A 21,833-nucleotide genomic window follows, 5' to 3' on the forward strand; every position below is an offset into this window, starting at 1 on the left:
TATGTGTTGCTGAGCTCGACTCTGCTGCTTTTACCTCATGTAGGAAACTTGATGTGGGAAGTTACTTGTAGCAGCTTCTTCCCTCAGTTTTATCCAGATCTCAGCCTCTGGTTTCACCAGTTTGAATAAAGAGCAGTAATTATAACTGAGACACAACTACTGTTGTTCTTTTGAACAAGTTATTGTGAATCAGTGAACTAATGTAACTACAGAGTGTTTCAGTCAGTGAGAAGTAAAAGTTGAGCACCTGTTGGCAGCTTCCTCTGACTGCATTCAGGTGCCACTGATATGAAGCAGAGAAGAAGGAGAGATGATAGAGAGGAGGATTGGAGTTGATGTGCAGATGAAGTATGTGTGTTTTCTCTCCACAGAAAGATAGAAAGTGTGTGTGAATTCAGCAGCATGGATCAGTGTGAGGACAGAGAGATGGAGTCCCTCCCTCTAAAACCACTCTGTGTGGGGAACCTGAGAGCCAGACCAAAGCTCAGAGGTGAGATGAGGATCTCTAACTGTCCATGACTCTTCTCCATGTCAGAGCACAGCATCAAAAATCACTCCACCATCATTATTCACAATCTGACCTCTGTCTGTGTTGTGTTCAAGACCAGAGAAGCTGCACAGACCAGACTCTGCTGGACCTGGACCTGGACCCAGCTGTGTGTCACTGAAGTGTGACCAGTCAAATTATCTTATCATTAATTTTATGTTGTCATAGCTGCAAACTGCTTAGAAGAACCAGTTTTTAACTGCATACCTCTGTTGAATATTTGTCCTACACTCTGTTGTTTTCTTTGCAATTTTGACTTTGACTTGTTTTGTTGCTGGTGTCAAGTATAAGCCAGTTATTTTATTGAAGGTAACAGATGCTAACTGCTAACAAAGGAAAACCCCTATTCCACTGATCTCCTCCATCAAATCCTCTTCTTATGGTTTCCAGTCATGTTCAGTGGTATCAGCTGGATGGCAGGAAACACAATGGCATAATTGTTTTTTTATACTTTCTTAGTTATGAACACATTATCTGACTTTGTTGTGGGCGCAGTCCAGATTTCTGTGTTTCTGGAGGAACCTGGAACCAACAGAAACCATTTGTGTATAGCTTTGGTTCACTGAATAATGAGATTATTGGCTCACTTGGCCACATATTTTAGATGTATGAGGAACAATCCCCACACAGTCAGGATACATAGATGCATTTTTTTCACAGAAATTGGTTTACCCATAAAGTGTCTCCTGTATCTTCACTGGTTCAGTCTTACTGCTCTCATAGCGATTTCCTGACTGGCAAGCCAGTCAGCAGGAAATGTTATGGTGTGTTGATGCCTGGCTTTGTAGACTAGTTCTAGAGACATGGAAAGTAACCATGGTGATGTGGGAGGAGCCCTATTTGATGTGGGATGTGGTGCAGTGGTTGTAGTGGAATTAACTAGATATACTTGGGCTTAGGATCCAAACTACTGAAAAAGGGTTGGACTCCCTGCTGCTGTGTAGCACAGGGCTAGGGGCACTCAGTCAGTGTAGAGATACTTACAAGCTGCTGTCATTGGACAGTTTTCCCACAGCTCTGATCGATGTTTATGCACTGTACAGCAGTGCAGACTGTTATGTCCTTTTGGAAACTCTGAGTGGGGTCCTGGAAGGTGCACCACTTGCAGACTTCATAGTTCTGCTGGTGAATTTATTGCTCAAGTGGGTAATGTTGATGAAACCACAGCAGGGCTTGCGTGATCTGGAAAGAGGGATACTTTGTTTTGCTAGTCATGGATTGGTCATAACAAACAAAATGTTTGATCATAGAGTTTTTCATAAGGGCACTTTGTAGGAGAGTGTTATAGGCTGATGGTCATTTCATCAGAACTGAAGAAGCAAAGCTGTCAAATGAGTCAAATGATCACCAGCACTGATGATTATTTAGATAAAATGTAAATGTTATATAGACTTTACAATTCACTGTTCCAGTGTGTGTTTGAGGGCATCGCTAAAGCTGGAAACCCAACCCTTCTGAATTAGATCTACACAGAGCTCCACAACAATGAGATCCTGACTGATGTCACAGAGTCCACCTCAGTGGATGTGCTGCTGACAAACCTCATCAGGGGGAACCTGCTTCCCTCTGCTCGCCTCTGGATCACCACATGACCTGCAGAGCTGCCCAAGACCCTGAATGAGATGTACATCCACTTCTTGGTGGTTCAGTCGAAACTGAAGAACATTAAATATGATGGAGGAGCTGAGAGAGATCCACACTGGAGTCCAGAGAGCAGTAAGATGATTGAGACTCTGGGAAAACTGTGTTGTGTTTTTGATGTTACAACATTTTATATAGTCTGTGTTTGGATATTGATGGATGTAGCAGGTATAGGGTTTGTTTTATGGTGTAAATATGATTATTTTAAGTAATCAGATTAAAAGTAATGTTTTAATTGTTGGTGTAAATATTTGATGTTTGTGTTGCAGTGGTTGCATCACTGTCTCCTGCTGTCCGTGTGTGAGATTTTTCTTTGGCCGGTGGATGGAATAATGTGGGAGAAACTTCCCACTTTTGGTTATGTTCACGAGTGGATTGAATTGCTGTGAATTTGGTATGTAGTGGTTTTTCTAAATAATCACGCGTGTATTTTGTCATCAGAAAGAAGGGTTATTGAGGAGTATATGATAATCCGCATGGGACTGTGACTAGGGTTTTTTTTGTGTGTGTATTGGTTTTGTAAATGATTTAGTGTTTGTGATTTTGTTCTACATTTTAATTTTAATTTTTGAGTTAACAGACTTGGAAGTATTTAAAGATCACTACTCCAACCACTGCAACATGACACAGAAACATTCCAGCATGATGCCTCCAACCCAAGCAAAAGAGGAAAATCATCATCTACAGACGCCAGCAACTTACAAACTAGTGTGTCACACTTCACGATCGAATCAACGAACCCGAACAACAACAAGAATTCACAAAGTTCACAAAGTTAGGACAGTATAATTATTATCTTTGATAACACGAGGAAACTATAAAGTAATAATACATTAATGTAAATGAACTAAAACAGAACAAAAAGAAAAAAGTTAGAACAGTCAAATAATTCCCTCCAAACTCCTGTTAAGACACTCAATGAACAAATGGACTTGAACAACATCCCAGAACAACCATCCAACAAACCCGAAGTGCTAATTCAAGAATTCATGAAAACACAACTCAAACTAGCACCAGACACTGTCAGTCACATCACCTTCCACTGTTGGAACAATATGAATATAAATACCACAGACTGTACATCCCCTCCCTGACTTAATGTCTCCCTCCTTTTGCTCACACCATGTTTCTACATGTATATACTTCTTTGGTTCATTTATGGGATGTTGGAAAAACATCCCATAATTTAAATGAAGTTTCTTTACTTACAACCAATCATACAGTCAATGAAACTACTGGCTTCAGAACCAAGACAAAAAACATATTTCAACATATAATAGCAAGCAAAGAGATGTGTCCATATTAATTATAAAAACATCCTATTAGTCCTCAACACACCTGTGGTTGACTCAGAAGGAAGATTTATTATTATAGAAGCATCAATTAATGACACAAAGCTCAGACTTGTTAACATCTACGGTCCAAACAATGACGATCCATCTTTTTTCCATAATATATTTTCATTATTATGTGACTCAACAAACATCATTATCACTGGAGACTTTAAGACTGTCATAAACCTCAAAATTGATCAAACACATCTGACAACACAAGCAATTAACACAGAGAAATAATAAAACAAGATATGAATTACAATGGACTCAATAACAGCTGGAGACTGAATAATCCCACATCTAGAGAATAAACATACTTTTCCTCTACATCAGACCTTCTCCCAAATTGATTTTTTCTTATCAGTAACTCACTCACCCAACAACTGAAACCACAATTCACCCAATCATAATCAGTGACCACACACCCACGTCCCTCACACTAAACATCCAAACCCATATTAAACCATGAACACGATGGCATTTCAATACATCACTGCTCCAAGACACTGAATTTGATCATCTCATTAAGTGAGAGTGGGCATCCTTTCTGGAGATGAACAACTCTCTGGATACCAAACCATCAGTACCATAGGAAACAGGCAAAGCAGTAGTCAGAAGGAAAATAATATCTTATTCATCATATAAGAAAAAACGAGAACAAGAACTGGAAAGAAACTGGAACAAAAGAATTAAAGATTAAATAATTAACAAATTCACTCCAATAATCCCAGTGAACAAACACAAAAGGAGGTAAACTATCACAAAATGCAATATGACACTATCCTACACAGAAAAACCCAATTCCTTATTCAGCAAATTGAATATGAACAGTTCCAATATAGCAACAAGGCAGGTAAATATTCAGCAAATCAACTCCAACATAAAAAAGATAAAGCAATCATCCACAGGTCAAACTCAACAGCCAACAGGAAATGATTAACGTCTTTCAAAACTTCTACAGTAACCTATACTCCTCCTTTCCAAACAAGCTCCAACTGCCAACGCTGTCCAAAGAACATGTGAAGAGCTTAGATGCACCACTCACCACTGATGAACTCCATAAACCAGCATCATCTGTTACTGACTGTGAGGGTGAGTTACTGCTTGCTCTTATTTATCGTCCTCCTAAACACTCTGTGGAATTTATTCATGAGTTTGCTGAACTTCTCACAGAGTTGACTCCTAAATATGACAAGCTTTTTACTTTGTGGGAATTTTAATATTCAAGCCCTCAGTGGAGCCGTGGCTGAATGACATCCCTCGTGAGGAGACGTCTTCTACAAGCGGAACATAAATGGAAGAAGGACAAGCTTCAAAGGACAAGTGTCTCCCTGGACTATCTGAGAGACTGATTTAAGGATTATCAGGATGCAGTGAAATTAGCTAAGACTGAGGCTTTTCCTTTTGTACCTAAAAGAATTCGGGGCCTCACTGTGAAGAAAAACAGTGACATCTGTTGACAGACTGGAATTACAGCAGCTGTTTCATCATTGTTTCAGTCCCAATTGTTTGCAGAGAGGATTGGATTCAATCCTTCACCGAAAGTGAAAAAAAACATACTTCCTGAATGCAACCTGCAGATTTACACCAACAGAACTTTTGAGTGTTTGGTTTGACTGTGGTTTTCAGGCTGTTTCATTCATACATATCATGTGTTTTCCTTTCATGACGTATTAATGACGTGTCAGTAGTTGCACTCGTGAACATGGACATTGTGAAAAGTGCTTTTTGCAGTGTTTATTTTCACAGATGTTCATTGAGAAACAGGATTTTTCCAAAGTGCTGGGCTTCAGGCTGCTCCTTTTCTGACTGACTACCTCCCCAGCCTTACAAAACATTCTCTCGTAAGGGACATAGAAAGTCCTCTGTCAAACAACACGTTTGACTGTCACTGAGGCATCATATGCAGCATTCAAGCTGTAAACCAACGGAGCATTTCGTGAACATTTACATTGTCATAAAATAATTTAAGACAATATTCTTTACTTCAGCCGCTAGTAGTGGTGGTGGTAGTAGTAAAATAAGTGATGGTAATGTGGTATATTGTGTGTGATTGAAATATTTGATATTAAACTTGTTTTCAGCTCATTTAATTTTTTTTTCTGTTTTTAACATTAGAGAAGAACTTTCCAGATATTTTAGCCAAAATTCAGAGTCTTCGTCCTGCTGAGTTACAACTCAAACATCCGAGCCTGTGTGAGGTCCCTGAAGTGTTCAATCAGGGACAGAGGAAACACCTGAGTGAAGTCATGGAGCTGGACGAGAGGCTGCAGGTTTCCGGTAACTTTCCACGTTGTCCTTTTGCCAAACTAAGACACTTTTTAGATCATTGGGACTGGACACGTGAGGACCAGAGGGCAGAGGACAGTCTGATCAGGACAGCACGTGTTAAACTAGTGGGACAGAGCAGGAAACCAAAGCCTCACTGTTGGGACCTGAAAACCTGAATGCACAAGAATCAGGTACTGGGAGTCTGGGACGAACTGGTTTCTGAGTCCTGTCAGTTAAAGCCAGTCCACACCCAATAAATCCTGGTCCTAAATGAATCACTAAGGGAAGTTAAAGAACAAGAAAGAAGACAGAAATCAGACCCCCCTCAGAACTTGCTCAGCCTGAAGATTTGTAGTAAACTGGACTGAATATGAGTGTGTTTCTAGTGATGAATGATGAGGCAACAGCTCCACAGGTAAATCTTCCTGTTATTGTTATTCCACATACACCGATCAGGCAAAACATTATGACCCCCTGTTACTGCAGTACATGAATTATGACATGATACATGAGTTTACAAGGTCATCATTTTACTCTACTTACTACTTTACTTACTACTTTACTTACTACTTTACTTATTCATTTACTTAATTCTACTGTGTTTATCATTGAGGTTAAAGTGGGTGGTGGAATTGTACTGGCGTGCATTATAGGAAGAATTGGTTCTAATGTTTTGGTCAACCTATTTAAAATCAGTTAGGGCTCGAAAACATTGGAACCACCAGTTTCAACCTAAAAACAGAGGTGGTCATAATCACTAATAACTGTATAATTTGCTTAGGAACTCATACATTTTATAGATAAAAAAATATTTAAACTGTAGACAATATAATTAAAGTTTTTTTATAGTTTATTTTATCATAAAAACTACTAATGTAAATATATGTATTACAGGGAGAATTGATGGAATATTAAAAACTGTCTTTAATATTATTTACTTTTAAATAATTTATTCTATATACATGACTTTTTGTCATATTTTCGTGTTTTATTTCTCATTCACATCGTTTTGAGCTTTTTATTAGTTTAATTAATCAGCTGCTGTTGTCTGGTCCAGTGTTTCCCTCTGGTGGACATCAACAGGAACTACAACAGAGCTACACTCACTATTACACATAAAAAATATTATTTTGTGGCATAAATACGCATGAAAAATTAGATAGAATTATTTAATATTCATCATAATAACTACTTATGTAAATGTATAAAGTGTATTAGTGATAGAGTAGTTGAATCTCCTACTGATGTCCACCAGAAGGAGACACTGAACCAGACAACAGCAGCTGACTCACTAAACATAGCGTCTTACTGTCTGAAGGAATATTCAACACTATATTAAACACTGTCTTTAATATTATTTACTTTAGAAATCATTTATTTATTTATTTTTGAGTTTTATTAATTAGATTAATAAATCAGCTGCTGTGGTCCAGTGTCTCCTAAACAGGTTCACATACTAATGTAAACGAGCTACAGCAAAGCTGAACTTAGGACAAATGTTTTATTTTACTAAATGCAGTTAAAATGTAAAGTAGTGAACATCAGTGCTTTATATTGTCTAAATTAATACAGATTCATTTGGTTAGCAAGAGCCTAATTTTTAGAAACTACTCACAGTGTTTCAGTGATTCTGCCTCGACAGATTTTTCTCAGTAAACTTGGATTTATTGAAGTTTCAAAACTCACATAAGACAAGACATTTAAGTTCCCATCAGCTTGTGAAGGCAGCACGAGTCTGGTTTACAACCAAACATCTGTATTTCCACCTTAAAACCAGTCAAACCCAGATCAGGACCTCCCCCTTCGTCCTCCCCCTTTGTCCAGCTCCTCGTACAGCAGAGGGTGAAACGCTCCCAACGTGACAGTGACAGAAAACAGTGTGATGCACAGAAAGGATGAACTCGTACATGCTGACATCACTGCACAGTGACATCATCAGCACGATACCTTAAACACTGTGACGTTTTTCACGAGCCTTCATCTGCGTTTAGAGACAGGACGCAGAAAAAAAGTATGATGAGGATTAGAACTAAAAAGTGAAGTTCAACTAGACACAAACTAAACACAAGCAGAGTTTGATCAGATTTGGACAAATTATGTCATTTAACTGTAGTTAACAGGAGACAGTTTGACATGTTTGACAACTATCAACCACAGTGGATTTTTAAATGTATTCACGTCTCATTTAGTAAAATAGATTTTGACAAACGAATGAGCTGCAGCCAATTGGATGATTAAGACCAACTGTCCTCCTGTAGGGTTTTCAGGTGGCTGCAGCCACATGACGACAAACCGGAAACCCCTCAGGCTTCCACAAAAACCTGTTTGAGGTGTAGATCAGTCAGAACAACAGGTGCTTCCTGTAAAATCTTCTGGCTCATTTTGAACATGGAATCACACACATTGATGAAAGGATGTTTCCAGACAACATTGAGGTGTTCGTCTGAAACAGGTTTGACTTCCTCCTGTTCACACAGGCCGCAAAGACTCCACTTCCTAAAGTCCAACTTAGGATCGAAGCGATGGGCCAAAATGCACAGGTCCAGTTTTAAAGGTGGATCTAAAGCTAAAGTGAGGCTTCATCGGTCCAAAATCTGTGTTAGACAAGTCAAAACTGTTCCAGTCGTTCCAGTCTGACTGTTGGTTTCCTCACAGAAGCAGCAGTAACTAAGTAATGAACATCATCATCATCAGTTCACGTTTGTTCAGGAATCCCTAGTTATTTTAAGGGTAATAAAGAAGTTCTTTCGGGTGGAAGAAGTGACGGGTGGAAGTATTATTAATGACAAGTGCTGAAGTTCACAGGATTTTCTACTGAGCATTAAGGACATTAAGAGTAAAAAAAGAGAAAAAAACAGTAAAATTACATTTAAAATCAAACAAGAAGAAAAGAACTTACAAACAGACAAAACTTTGAAAAAGAAGATGAAGAGGACAACAGAAAAGACACAAATGAAGGAGAAAACATTTACAATTGATTTACAATTTACAATTTGCCCTGATTCCAGTCTGAGCTGAACATTTGTCCTGAGCAGAAAGTTTGTCTCCAACACAATGAACATTAGAATTAGCAGGAAGAAAAGCCAGCATCAGTTTGTCCACATGTGGGAAGCTGCTGTTTTCTGACTCCAACACAGATGTTCTACCACTGCTGAGGATCATTTCTGCTTCTTACTACATTTCTATCCTTTCAACAACTTCTTCTTCTTTGGGCTTTTATGGAAACCAGCATCCCATCTGTTGCATTGCTGCCATCTTCTGGTTTCTCTCTCTCAAATGTCACTTCCTATTTTCTGAAGTGTCGACCCTGAAGAACCACAGTCTCCTCCCATCATCAGTTTCCCATTTCTGCACGTTTTCTCCTCCTTGTAAAAGTAAAGTAAGTGAGATTATTCAGAGTTTTCCTCTGTAATGACTCTGTGTTCCTGTTGTTAGTTTGTTCCACTAGAAACAGAAAAAATCTGCCGCTCACTTGTTAAACTAACTCACAAGCTGACGAACAACAACTAACGAAGCTGCTGAGACTCACATCCTGTCTTTTCTTTATGGTTTATGTCTGTTGGCAAACAACACATTGTTTTGTATTATTGTAACAAAAATTATAAACTTGATCCAGTTTTATTCTATTTAATAATTTACATAAAATAACTTAATAATAACTTAATTTCCATAAAACTTGGGTTTTAAAATCTAATACGATATTAAATTAAACATGATATTTACTTTTGATATTTGAAGTACATTTTGACTGATACTCCTGTACTTTTATAGCAGCAGTAATCAGGACTGTAATAGAGTATTTTTACTTTGAATCTTCAACACTGCTAACTTCCAGTTTGTCCTGTTTCTTCAGTGAATTGATGAGTTTTATTTCTTTCTGATCAGTTTGTGTTTGACCACAGCAGGAAACATGAAGAACTAATCTGTGATCAGACAGATTGTACAGGTGGTCAAAATGTTCTGCTTGATCGGTGTATAATCTTTTTTCATTACTTGGCACTAGTTTATGTTAATGCTGTTTTGTTTATCAAATCAAGTTTTGTTTTGATTTGCACAACACAAAGACAAATGTTCCTGTTTTTGACATTTTCAGAAAAGAAATTTATTAAAAATTATTTGTCAAGTGAGTGTATTATGTGTATTTTTATGTCTGCTATTATGAAATAAATTTTGGTTGTTTATACCAAAATAATGTATTTTTAAATGATAAAGTGATAATCATGTTTAGTATTAGTCTATTTTTGCAAATATTGAATTTATCCAAGTATGTAAAGTGATGGAAAAGCCCGAAAATTGATGTGCAGATGAAGGATGTGTTTTCTCTCCACAGGAAGGTAGAACGTGTGTGTGAATTCAGCAGCATGGATCAGTGTGAGGACAGAGAGGAGGGAGACCCTCCCTCTAAAACCACTCTGTGTGGGGAACCTGAGAGCCAGACCAAAGCTCAGAGGTGAGATGAGGATCTCTAACTGTCCATGACTCTTCTCCATGTCAGAGCTCAGCACCAACAATCACTCCACCATCATTATTCACACTCTGACCTCTGTCTGTGTTGTGTTCAAGACCAGAGAAGCTGCACAGACCAGACACAGCTGGACCTGGATCTGAACCTGAACCCAGCTGTGTGTCCATGAAGAGTGACGGGTCAATGGAGGCTCCTCTTCATTTCAGACAGTCTACTGATGGAATGTAATATATTCAAACTGACAGAAAGACAGCAGTTTTGTTTCCATTATACATTTACAGCTCAGTTTGTAATAAAGAGCTGCCATTATTTGTCCTTGGCATTGAAACTGAAAATATGCCAACATCAGTATTTTTAACTAATGATTTGTTTTTTGGCACATTGATAAATACACCCTCCATAGAGCTTTACTTTACATACTCATAGATTCTGGAGCAACAATATTTAGCTTTAACTTTCATGTTTACTTCAGCTATTGTCATTAGAATCTGACTTGTTTTAAATCATTAACAAATCACCATCATTATTCACACTCTGACATCTGTCTGTGTTGTGTTCAAGACCAGAGAAGCTGCACAGACCAGACTCTGCTGGACCTGGACCTGGACCGGAACCCATTTGTGTGTCTGCCAAGTCAAATAAAGGTCTCGCTGATTTTAAAACCCAACCCTCAGCTACAACGAGGTGAGCTGTTTTTTATTAACTAGTGTTTTAGTTTTAGTCCAGTTTTTATGGAGAAAATGAACTGAAATCGTTCAGTGAAGAAATGTACTTTTATTGATCTGTTATTGTTGAAAGCTTCTTGTTTCTTTGACTGAAGACTAAATAGTGAATTTCCCTCTCTGTTGGTCTCCTCTATGTACCAGGATCAGTGTGAGACCAGACTCTGCTTATTGTGGACCTGAACCCAGCTGTGTGTCCCTGAAGAGTGACTGGTCAAATGAACATCATATTGATTTTAAAGGACATCAAGCCTCTGATGGAAAAAGGTAAAATGTGATGTTAGTGACCTCACAGATATAGAAACATGTCCGTTGAGATGATGTGATATTTCAGAGGGAGGAGGATTGTTGTGTGGCTGAAAAGACCTGTAGAAATGTAGTTTAAAAGTAGAGGTGGGCTCTGAACCGTGTCCACAAACTTTGATTTCATTTTTCCTTCGTTTCACATCAAATCTTTTCATCATTTAATAATGTGGATCTGAACAAAGTCAACAAATGTAGGGAGAAAACTTGTTCCCTTTAGACAAACAGAACATTGAGAGAGCAGAGGGATGTACTTCTGTATTTAGACATGTTCAGTGGTTCCCCCTGTTTTCATAGATGAATGTGACACCAGCTTTCTGAAGCCTCTTTTTAAACAGAGCTGAGCTTCAGCCTGTGAGTCCAGTTTCTAGTGTGTGAATGTGAGAAATGATGTTTCACATCAGACCAATTTCCTGCTGAGTTCTGACACATTGTTAGCAAAGCTCAGTGTAGAAATCGTTAATAGAGCAGCCTCCTGATTGTGCTTCAAATGTCAAACATCAGTTTAGATCAGCTGTGATGAACCAATGTTAACATCATGATTTAAACTGACAAATTCAACTTTTTTTTCAGTTTGATTATACTTGTGGTGGAGGTCAATGTTGATTTATTTATTTATTGACAGGATATGAAGTTTTAAACTGGTAGATCATCTAGAGAGAAGAGGTCTCTGTTTAGAGAGTTTGTGGACTACAGAGTAGTGGTCAACTGGTGTTTGTCAATGGATGATCCTAATGTTGAGAGAGCAGGGAGGCTCATATGTGTTTTTTCTCTCTCTTTCCCTAATTTAATAATAACAAATGACAGAAAAATAGGCTCATTTTATGAATATTGAAAATGTGTGTAATTTATAATTAAGTTTGCTTTGAGCAAACTAATTTACGTTACATGTAGCTGAAACTAATCCACTCTAAACTGGGTTAAATAGTGAATGTAGAGTGGCCTACATTTCAACTTTCAGTTAAACATGTTCATAGTAATTAATGATCAGTCAACAAGCTGCTTTGATTAACAAGATGGTGGATGAGAGATCAGGGAAAAGAGCTGATGTTCCTGTTAATCTGTTCAACATGTGCTGATGAACTATTTTTAGTGTTTTTTGACTCATGTTTTGAGCTGATGCACACACAGTAACAATTAACAGTGTAGGCTGCAGATGTTTTATTTTATTTTTTTTAATGGGTTGTGTGGGCACAGACATCAGCCAATGCTGATAAATTAAAAATGTCAAAGATTAAAACTACTGAGACTTAGTCCGCTGATTGTGCAGAGTTGTTACAGAGTGATACTTCTTAACTCATTTAGACAATCTTTGGCACAGGCAGCAGTTGTGTTGAAGCCTGTTTTTCCACCATTATGCAAAGACATGTTTTATTTGTCCTGTCATCAGTTGAAATCAGAGAATTACAGATAGAGCAGCTTAAAACTGCTGCTTGATTCACGCTGAAGTCCTGTCTGATGGGGGACGTATCCCATACGGACTTTACACTGAATGTCAACCCACATGATGACGTAATGAACTCAGACCTGTCTTGTTACTGCCCATAAACCACTTTCACAAAATCAGGTTGCAAAGCTGGATTGATGCACCAGGTGGAGCAGTGATGAGTGTTCAGATACTGCAGAGTGTGATGATCTGAAATTAGTGTCAAATCAAAAACCCTCATTGTACTGTAGCTCTGTGTTTGTCTGTGAGTGATCTGCACTGTAAACATGAACTACATGAGTCCAGGTTCAGGTCTTTGGGTCTGTTTGACCGCGGTCAGCATAGGTGGAGGTGTGTTTGTGTGTATTTGTGCTTGAGAAAGTGATAACAGTGAAACCATCAGAAAATAAGGTTTGATTTCTCAAACGTGCTGCTTTGTCCATTAAAACTGCTGCCTCTCTCTTTATTCTATGTAGAAACTCTGTGGTGGTGCATTAGTTAACACAAAGCTCTAATGTAGGAGCTCATGTATTCAAACCTACCTGGACTTCTCTTAAGATGAGATCAATTTTATATTTTTAAATAAAGACACAAACAAATGCTCTAAAATTATTTAGAGGAAAGATCTTTACTTTTCATTGATTTGTTCTTGTAGAAATCTTCCAGTTTCTCCTGCAGCTTCTGTGGCTGAAGGTTAAAAAGTGAATGTTTCTCTCTGTTTAGCAGGATCGATGGGGGACCAGACTCTGCTGATTCTGGACCTGGACCAAGATGTGTGTCCATGAAGAGTGACCAGTCAAAGCATGGCTTCATTGATTTTAAAGGACAACAACCCTCTGATAGAAAAAGGTAAAATGTGATGTCAGTGACCTCACAGAGGTAGAAACATGTCCATGATAACAGACTGCTGGGGGACCCACCCCCCAATGCACTGAGCTCCTTTCCTCCTCTTGACCATCTCTCCTCTCCTCTCACCCCACAATTGTCACCACTGTATGTCATTAACTCTGTGTGTTCTCTCCCGTAGTTGTCTTTATCCTTCTCTGTCCCCCTCTCTCTGTCCCTTTCTGCAGGTGTCCCCGGCTTTGAAGCTGTGTGTCTTCCTGTGTGCAGCTACTGGTCCTACCAATCTGCCCGATGTTTTGTTGTTGCTTTTTGTTGCTCTGTTCATTTCTGTCTTAACTTTCCACTCACTCCAACCGGTCAAGGCGGATGGCCGCCCACTCAGAGCCTGGTTCTGCTGGAGGTTTCTTCCGTTAAAGGGAGTTTTTCCTCTCCACTGTTGCCTATGGCTTGCTCCAGGGGGAATTGTTGGGTTCTCTCTTTATACATCTTTATAATCTTGACTTTATTCTGTAAAGTGCCCTGAGATGACTTTGTTGTGAATTTGCGCTATATAAATAAAGTTGAATTGAATTGAGTTAAGGTGAAACAAGAGAAAAACATGGAAAGAAACATGACAGTTCACTCCTGTGATATATTTAATTATGTGAATTTTATCTTTTTGTTTGTTCTTCTTCTTGTGTTCTTCTTCTATTATGAAGTAATTGCTTTTGCTTGACCTTTACATGGACATTTGCAACCAAAAGTCTTGTGTTGGGCAAGAAATAAAAAACTAAATATTTTAGCAAAACCCTCTATCATCCTTTTACCCCAGTACTGAATAACAAAATTCTAGGAGGAACACTGCTCAATATTGTCACGATTGTGCAGATTTAAAAAAATATATATTTTTTTTATTCCATCTCCACCATTGTATGGATTTATTTATTTATTCCTTATTACCATTCTGGTCTGGGTAATTAAAAAAACAGTGATATTTCATTAAAGAACATTATATTTAGATTATACACCTTTGATATAATCTTAAACTTATTCTAAAGGCAACATGAAACATGTCCAAGTGAAAGTAACATTAATGTTTTATTTACATCCACAGCTTCTGATGTTCCGTTTTTATAAATGTAGCATGTTGACTGCATCTTTTCACAGTTTCTCTTAGCTCTTTTGTTGCTGCTTTGTAAGATGTTTTCTATTAACAATAAAGTGGGAGGTCACTTTGGGAGGGAGGGGTTATCAGTGTTTTAGTAATCAGGAGCCACATTGTGTTATTCTGTAAGGCACTAAACAAGACGTTACATTAAAACAATCATTAAATAATGTACGGTTACTTATTAAGTCGTGTTTTCATTGAGAAATTAGGTTGTGAACAAATATTTGTTATTGTACAGTAGCTGTAGTTGATGAAATGAACACTGCTATTAATAATCCCTAATAATTAGTAAGTTCAGTTGATAGTTTCTCCCAGTTGTAATTATAGTTCTGTAACTAAAACCTTAGTTTCAATGAAACTGAACCAATGTGAATTTACAGTAAATGTGTCACCAGCACACACATCATGAGGAGTTTAGCTTCCTGCCTCCATCTAGTGACTGATGGTAGAAGTGGAGCAGCTGATGGCAGCTTCCTCTGACTGAATTTAGCTGCCACTGATCTGAGCAGAGAAGAAGGAGAAATGATGAAGAGGAGGATCGATGATGCCAGTCGATCAGATTAGTTTTAGTTCTTTCTATCAATGCATGGACTTACACTGGGTTTGCATTGGAAATAAACAGAAACTGTCGCTGACCAAGGAAGATATTGCCCATAGTGTGGATGCATTGTCTCTGTCTCACTCTTGCGACTACAACACCTATTCTGCATTACCACCACTGGCTCCCCATCCCCCACCACATCCAATTCAAGATTTGATATTAACTATGGACAGTAGTAATGGCAGCATCCGGTAAAGATTGGCAGCAGAACCATTGTGGACAGTCTAAACACGGTCTATAACTCAGACATTTTCTAATTCTCCACCAGCTTCAATGACTCAAAAGATATATTTTTTTTCTCTCTGTCTTTCTCTGCTGGTGTTCTCTTTCTACCCAGGTCTATGTGGTACCAAGTTTCCCTGAACTGGGCTTTAAACCCAGCTGTGTGTCGTTGAGGAGTCATCAGTCCATGGAGATACCATTGTACTTCAAAAAACATTTATTACCAGGAGAGTATGTCACCTTCAAGTCCCTTTATAATTTCTGCAGCATTACAAAACATTTAGGAAGAAACTCTTCCTGAAGAGCAAGAACTCCACTTTTTTATTCATAATTCAGTAGAAAAGTGTCATCCAACATGTGATAGGACAGAAAAGATGTGAAGATGACAGTGTGGATTTCAGGCGGAAACAGTTTGAAGCTCTGTGTTGCTCAGCTGTGTTTGGATATGGGATCCTTCCTGATCCAAACTGGTCATATTTAGATCTTAACTCTACATGGTGTCAATATGTACTCAGTGGTTTTTACAGCCAAATCTGGTCTATTATTGTCACATATTGACTGATTGAACTCATATTTCAATTAACAAGAAGTTTATTCACTGTATATGTAATAATGTAATATGTATAATGAGAAATATTTTTGCTATTGTATTCAATACAATAAAATTTTGTAGGCACTCTTTTGCTGCCATTAAACAAGAGTCAACTGCTTTGGGCTTGTCCCTTCAGGGGTCACCACAGCGGAACATGTTTGGCATGTTGATTTGGCATGTGTTTTTACACTAGATGCCCTTTCTGCTGCAACCCTCCCATTTTTGTCCTGGCTTAGGACAGGTACCAAGGTTACCCTTGGTGGGGTGGGATTTGAATCCGCTGCCTTCTGCATCCCAAACCAATCCTCTACCACTGATCCACCGGGCCAATTGAGACTGTAATTCATCACAAGCCTCTGAAGATATTCTTCAGTTTATTTTTAGTCAACATACACTTTGAAGTCAGCAAGTTGAAATAAGGTTTATTAGTAGAGCTGCCAAAGAGCTTTACAATGTTGCTACTTATTCACCCATTCTCACACATACTCACACACAGTGATGGCCACTAGAGACCGGGAATCGAATCACGGACCCTGTGGTCCGTGGATGAGTGACTTACCAACTGAGCTACAGATAAAAGATGGATGGATGCTGTGACGTTCTGATCTTACTGTAGCCTTAAGAGCCCAAACGCTCGCTAACAGGTCAGCTCTTGCACACAGTGCAAGTGGAGTAGCTTCAGTGCTGTTGGACTGATGAGGAAATGGGGAGCTGGTGTGTGAAGGGAATCTGGAAGGTGGGGGTAACTGCAGGACAGGTGGGCATGGCATCATCAGAAAGTGTTAATGACAGATAGAAAAGGTGGGCAGGAATTAATGAACTGATTATCAAAGGGAATTGGTGAACAGGTGGTAATGACTTTCTCAGAAATGTCCAAGACATGTTTCATACTTCATTAGGTACATCTGTACAATCTATTATTAGCCAATACAGCAGCAGTTTTTAAATGTAATCTGTCAGAAAGGTCAGTGTGGGTGCAGTTAGATGTATGAGAGTGGAGGGGATAGGACCTACAGGACTGGTGGAAGGATGGTTTGGTGCAGAGTGGATGTATCAGTGTGGAAAATCATGTGATGTGCTGTTTGATGAACTGAGTAGGTTTTCTCCATCTAGTGGGAAGAACTGTGAGCTAATGGCTGCCACCTTGTTAGAGGTGACAAATTCATCAGCAGTGAGAAGGTAGAAAATGAAGAATAGTTTACTGCAGAGTTCTGTTGCTTTGTGTCCAAACCAAAATAAATATAATGTCATCAATACCAATCAGTTGTGTATTAATATGGCTCTGGTGTGTAGCAAGCCATCTGCTACCTGTTAACCCGGACTGTTGAGTGTTTTACTGTTGACATCACATTTTGACTTGAATGTCTTTTCTTAGTCAGTTTACACTTGACAGAATACTTTCTCACATCCAATCTGGGCCAATAAACAAGATTTGTAAGGGCAGAAAACCTTCCCCCTCTTCCTATATAACATATCTGCAAGTCTATTTGCCCATTCTATGCTCTTCTCCCACCAAAGTGTCACAGACATTGGGGTAACTGGAGGCTTAAGGGTCAAACTCAAGACTCTGCTGGTAGCTAGTCCTCACTCCTTCTGATCTGGAAAAGAGGCAGATGATCATGGTCTCTTAACCTGGCACTCTCTGGAACCAAAGTACCAATGGATTCCAGCTGTTGTTTTGGATTTTTGTTGCCAGACATCTGTTCCCACATTTCCTCAGAGTGAATCTGTGGTACCTGTGTCCACTAAGTCATGCTTCTCAGCTGGCGAGCCCCCACCCCTGACCTGGATGACCCTGGTTAATGCTAGGTCACTAGACTTTCACCCTTCTGGACTTCTTTACCTCCTGTGGACTGGATTTTTTTATCCGAACTCGTTCCTCCAGATTGTGACGTCCTCAGCTCACCCAGGACCACCAGTCAGTCACAGTGGCTGTGTAGCTACAATATTTTGCTTGAAGTTTCTGCTGACACATGCTTTAGCTTTGAACTCAACTATTTCAGCTGTCATCATTCTCTGGTACAGATTAAAACAAAAAGGTGGACAAATATACTTGTTCATTACAACCAGAGGTTTATGAATAATTATTTGTTACATATTGGATTTTATCTCCATCAGGTTACAGCTGAATACAGACAGTGCTGTGTAGTTTAAAAGTAGTGTAGTTTAAAAGTAGAGGTGGGCTCTGATCTGTGTCCACAAACTTTGATTTCATTTTTCCTTCGTTTCACATCAAATCTTTTCATCATTTAATAATGTGGATGTGAACAAAGTCAACAAATGTAGGGAGAAAACTTGTTCCCTTTAGACAAACAGAACACTGAGAGAGCAGAGGGATGTACTTCTGTATTTAGACATGTTCAGTTGTTCCCCCTGTTTTCATAGATGAATGTGACACCAGCTTTCTGAAGACTCTTTTTAAACAGAGCTGAGCTTTGGTCTGTGAGTCCAGTTTCTAGTGTGTGAATGTGAGAAATGATGTTTCACATCAGATAAACTCCCTGCTGAGTTCTGACACATTGTTAGCAAAGCTCAGTGGAGGACAGTCAGTGTTTCTTCTACACAATATGGAGAATGTGAATACTTTGTACAAAAATGCAAAGAGAAAACTGCATCCATAAGTCATCAGCAGGTTTTGGGTCAAATGTCTCTGTCATTGTGGACAAGTTGATGTCCATGAGGAATGAGAAGGTGAGGACCTGACAGGCAGGATCTGTACTTGGTCTTTAATACATTAAGATGTGAAAATCCCTCTCACATGCAGCACTGCTCAAGGCAATATAAGGGACATCAGAGCAACCTTGTAGATGTTTGAGCAACTATCTGAGCGGCTTGTTTTCACTATGACCAAGTTGGACCCAGATGAAGCTGTTTTTCTTTAAGTGCATGTCTTAAAGTGGATTCCCCATCTACAGATCCACTCTGGACTAAGTTGACAGGTTTTCATTGGTTAAAGACCCTGTTCACCTCGGGCAGGAACAGCTTTTTCTACTTTATATTAATTACTTAAATACATTGTTTGGCTGTTTTCTGTTTTTTTTTTTTTTTTTTCACAGTCTGCAGTCAGTAGATGGAGTTAATAGTGTTTTAAAATTCATGCTAGAATTACAAATGTACGATCACATAATTCTGCTGAGTTTTGTTTTTTAAAAGCCAATAAACTATACTCAAGTCCAAGTGGACTAAGAGCCTCCTTTTCAGATGGTCTTGGGTTTGTTGTTTGTTGCAGAAATTGCTTTGTTGCACAGTTTTATAGGGGACAAGAACAGATCAACCTGACAAGCCGGAAAACCAACACAGTAAATTAAAAGCTGGTGATTCACAGTGGGATCGGTTTTAATAAAGATAAAATCATATGGTTCAGTAAAGTAACAAACATTTACCTTGTGTCTCTGTGTGGACAGGCATAATGTGAGCTCATTTTTCTTGATTCCTCCACAGAGTGGACCAGCAGAGCTCAGAGGTTCCCAGTGGTCAGTCTGCCCAGCAGCATCAAATACACCTGGACTCCATATTTATGGTCTGTACATGTACAACTACTACTTTTCCATCTGTTGTGTCCACAATAATGTCCATGCTGCACTTTTTAGACCACTGGATTGTCAGTCTGTCCAACATGGATCTGATGTTTGGCTCCATGGTTTTACTTGGATTGTGTCATTCATATAATTTTCTGTTTCAGCTGCTGGAGGACAACATTGTCACTTTTGTGAGGATGAGCTGAAGAAGATCCAGAAGAGTCTGAGTCCAGATTACCCAGAATGCTCATAGAGTCAGAGGGAAGATGAGGACGTGTTGGATGATGAGGATGAAGAGCAGAGGAGGAGCAGCAGAGAGTCATTTCTGAAGATCACAGTGAACTTCCTGAGGAGAATGAAGCAGGAGGAGCTGGCTGACTGTCTGGAGGATTTCTGTAAAGATTTAACATGGTGGAGAAATGGGAAAATGTCTCAGGATATGGAGAAAAAAGTGTTGAAATTAAGGGCTGGGAAAATAACATGTTTATGCAACATGTGTTCATGTTGCATAAACATGTTATTTTAATGGGTTAAAATAGGGCTGAGAAATTAACAGATGCCATTAATGCAAGCTGAAAGAAAAGAGCTTCACCATCTTTTGATTATGTCAACAGGCTGTTTGGTCTCAGTCGTTGGCTGAATTTTTCACATTCATGACACCCCTGCTCCTCTGCCTCTGCAGCCCCACTTCTCCTGCTGCATGGACTGCCACACAGTGCTGGTGTCCACACCTGACCGTTCTAGTTAAATTTCTATAATAGAACGCAGATTTCTCCAGCATAACCATGTTTCTTATCATGTTATTAACAAATACAATGCCTCTTGGCAGTTAAAATTTAAATAAATACCCTAATATTTAAATTGATTACTTTTGCATTCTTTCTAAATTAATTTGTTAATTCAGTGTGAAATTATGACCAGTTTACTTCTTTGATTAATCGTTCTTAATGGCAGTAAAATCTGAACTTAATTAGTTAATTTGTTTTAAGTGATTTACAGCCCTACTTAAATTAAATTGTTATATATACTTTATTATTATTAAAGTTTACAAATTCCACATTTCACTTATATTAGCTTCGCTAGCTTAGCAGTTATCCGTTAGCAATGGCTTTTCTGTCTCCCTCTGTCTCTCCTTCTCTCACTTGCTCTGTGTGTCTTATGTTCAGTTTTTCCTCTGCCTCCTTTAGTGATAATGGTATATGTAATAAGTGTAAGGTTTTTGCAGCTTTGGAGGCGAGGCTCACGGAATTGGAAGCACGGCTCCGCACCATGGAAAACAACTCAGCTAGTCAGGCCCCGGTAGCTGGTGCGGGCCGACCTAGCGTAGCCCCTGCTAGCTGTCCCCCGGCAGTTCCCGAGCAGCCGGTAGGCCAGTCCGGCTGGGTGACGGTTCGTAAGAGATCTAATGCTAAACAGACGCCCGAGGTTCACCACCAGTTGGTTCACGTTTCTAATCGATTTTCCCCACTCAGCGACACACCCGCTGAGAAACCAACTCTGGTAATTGGCAGCTCTATAGTCAGAAACGTGAAGTTAGAGACTCCAGCGGCCGTTGTCAAATGTCTTCCTGGGGCCAGAGCGGGCGACGTTGAATCATATTTGAAACTCCTGGCTAAAGATAAACGTAAATACAGTAATATTATTATTCACGTGGGAGTTAATGACGCCCGATTACGTAAATCGGAGGTCACTAAAATGAACGTTGAATCGGTGTGTAACTTTGCAAAAACAATGTCGGACTCCGTAATTTTCTCTGGCCCCCTGCCAAATCTGACCAGTGACGACATGTACACCCGCATGTCGTCATTCAACCGCTGGCTGTCTAGGTGGTGTCCAGCAAACGATGTGGGCTACATAGACAATTGGAAACGTTTTTGGGGAAAAGGCTGATTAGGAGAGATGGCATCCATCCTACTTTAGATGGTGCAGCTTTCTTATCCAGAAATATGGCTGGTTTTATTAAACAACCAAAAGTATGACAGTCCAGAGTTGAGCCTAGGATGCAGAGATCCAGATCCAGTCCTACACGCCTCTCTGCAGTGTCCTTACAACCGTCACCCCCCCACAACTCCCACATACCTATAGAGACTGTGTCTGTTCCCCGACCTAAATTACATAAAGTAAATATGACAACAAGAGGAGTTAATCATAATAACCTAATAAAAGTTAAGACTACTCCTCTTACAGAACAAAACCCC

General features: G+C 39.1%; 1 protein-coding gene across 3 annotated transcripts; it reads left to right on the forward strand.

The window, feature by feature from the left end:
* The first annotated feature begins 371 nt into the window (after window positions 1-371).
* Window positions 372-20,993, forward strand: LOC137125532 (uncharacterized). Of its 3 annotated transcripts, XM_067501145.1 has the most exons (11): window positions 372-490; window positions 604-2,263; window positions 2,458-4,614; window positions 5,641-6,208; window positions 10,124-10,243; window positions 10,357-10,482; window positions 10,820-10,942; window positions 11,125-11,247; window positions 13,433-13,558; window positions 19,559-19,637; window positions 19,800-20,993. In XM_067501145.1, exons 4-11 carry the CDS (start codon window positions 6,186-6,188, stop codon window positions 19,839-19,841), a joined length of 762 nt encoding a protein of 253 aa, XP_067357246.1. In that variant the 5' UTR covers window positions 372-490; window positions 604-2,263; window positions 2,458-4,614; window positions 5,641-6,185; the 3' UTR covers window positions 19,842-20,993. The 3 variants fall into 3 exon arrangements, with proteins under 3 accessions (XP_067357246.1, XP_067357247.1, XP_067357245.1); XM_067501146.1 differs by lacking the exons at window positions 19,559-19,637; window positions 19,800-20,993 and adding an exon at window positions 13,783-13,921; XM_067501144.1 differs by lacking the exons at window positions 372-490; window positions 604-2,263; window positions 2,458-4,614; ... (1 more) ...; window positions 19,559-19,637; window positions 19,800-20,993 and adding exons at window positions 7,122-9,172; window positions 13,737-17,567.
* The last annotated feature ends 840 nt before the right edge of the window (window positions 20,994-21,833 follow it).

The sequence above is a fragment of the Channa argus genome, chromosome 4, assembly GCF_033026475.1.
Source record: "Channa argus isolate prfri chromosome 4, Channa argus male v1.0, whole genome shotgun sequence".
In the NCBI taxonomy this organism is placed as follows: Eukaryota; Metazoa; Chordata; class Actinopteri; order Anabantiformes; family Channidae; genus Channa; species Channa argus.

What these genes read in the sequence shown, in the direction of transcription:
- LOC137125532 (XM_067501144.1), top strand. Translation starts at nt 10,155, where the DNA reads ATGGATCAGTGTGAGGACAGAGAGGAGGGAGACCCTCCCTCTAAAACC. An exon ending in CAAGCCTCTGATGGAAAAAG is followed by an intron (nt 11,248 to 13,432) that starts GTAAAATGTGAT and finishes CTCTCTGTTTAG; the next exon opens with CAGGATCGATGGGGGACCAG. An exon ending in CAACCCTCTGATAGAAAAAG is followed by an intron (nt 13,559 to 13,736) that starts GTAAAATGTGAT and finishes TCTCTCCCGTAG; the next exon opens with TTGTCTTTATCCTTCTCTGT.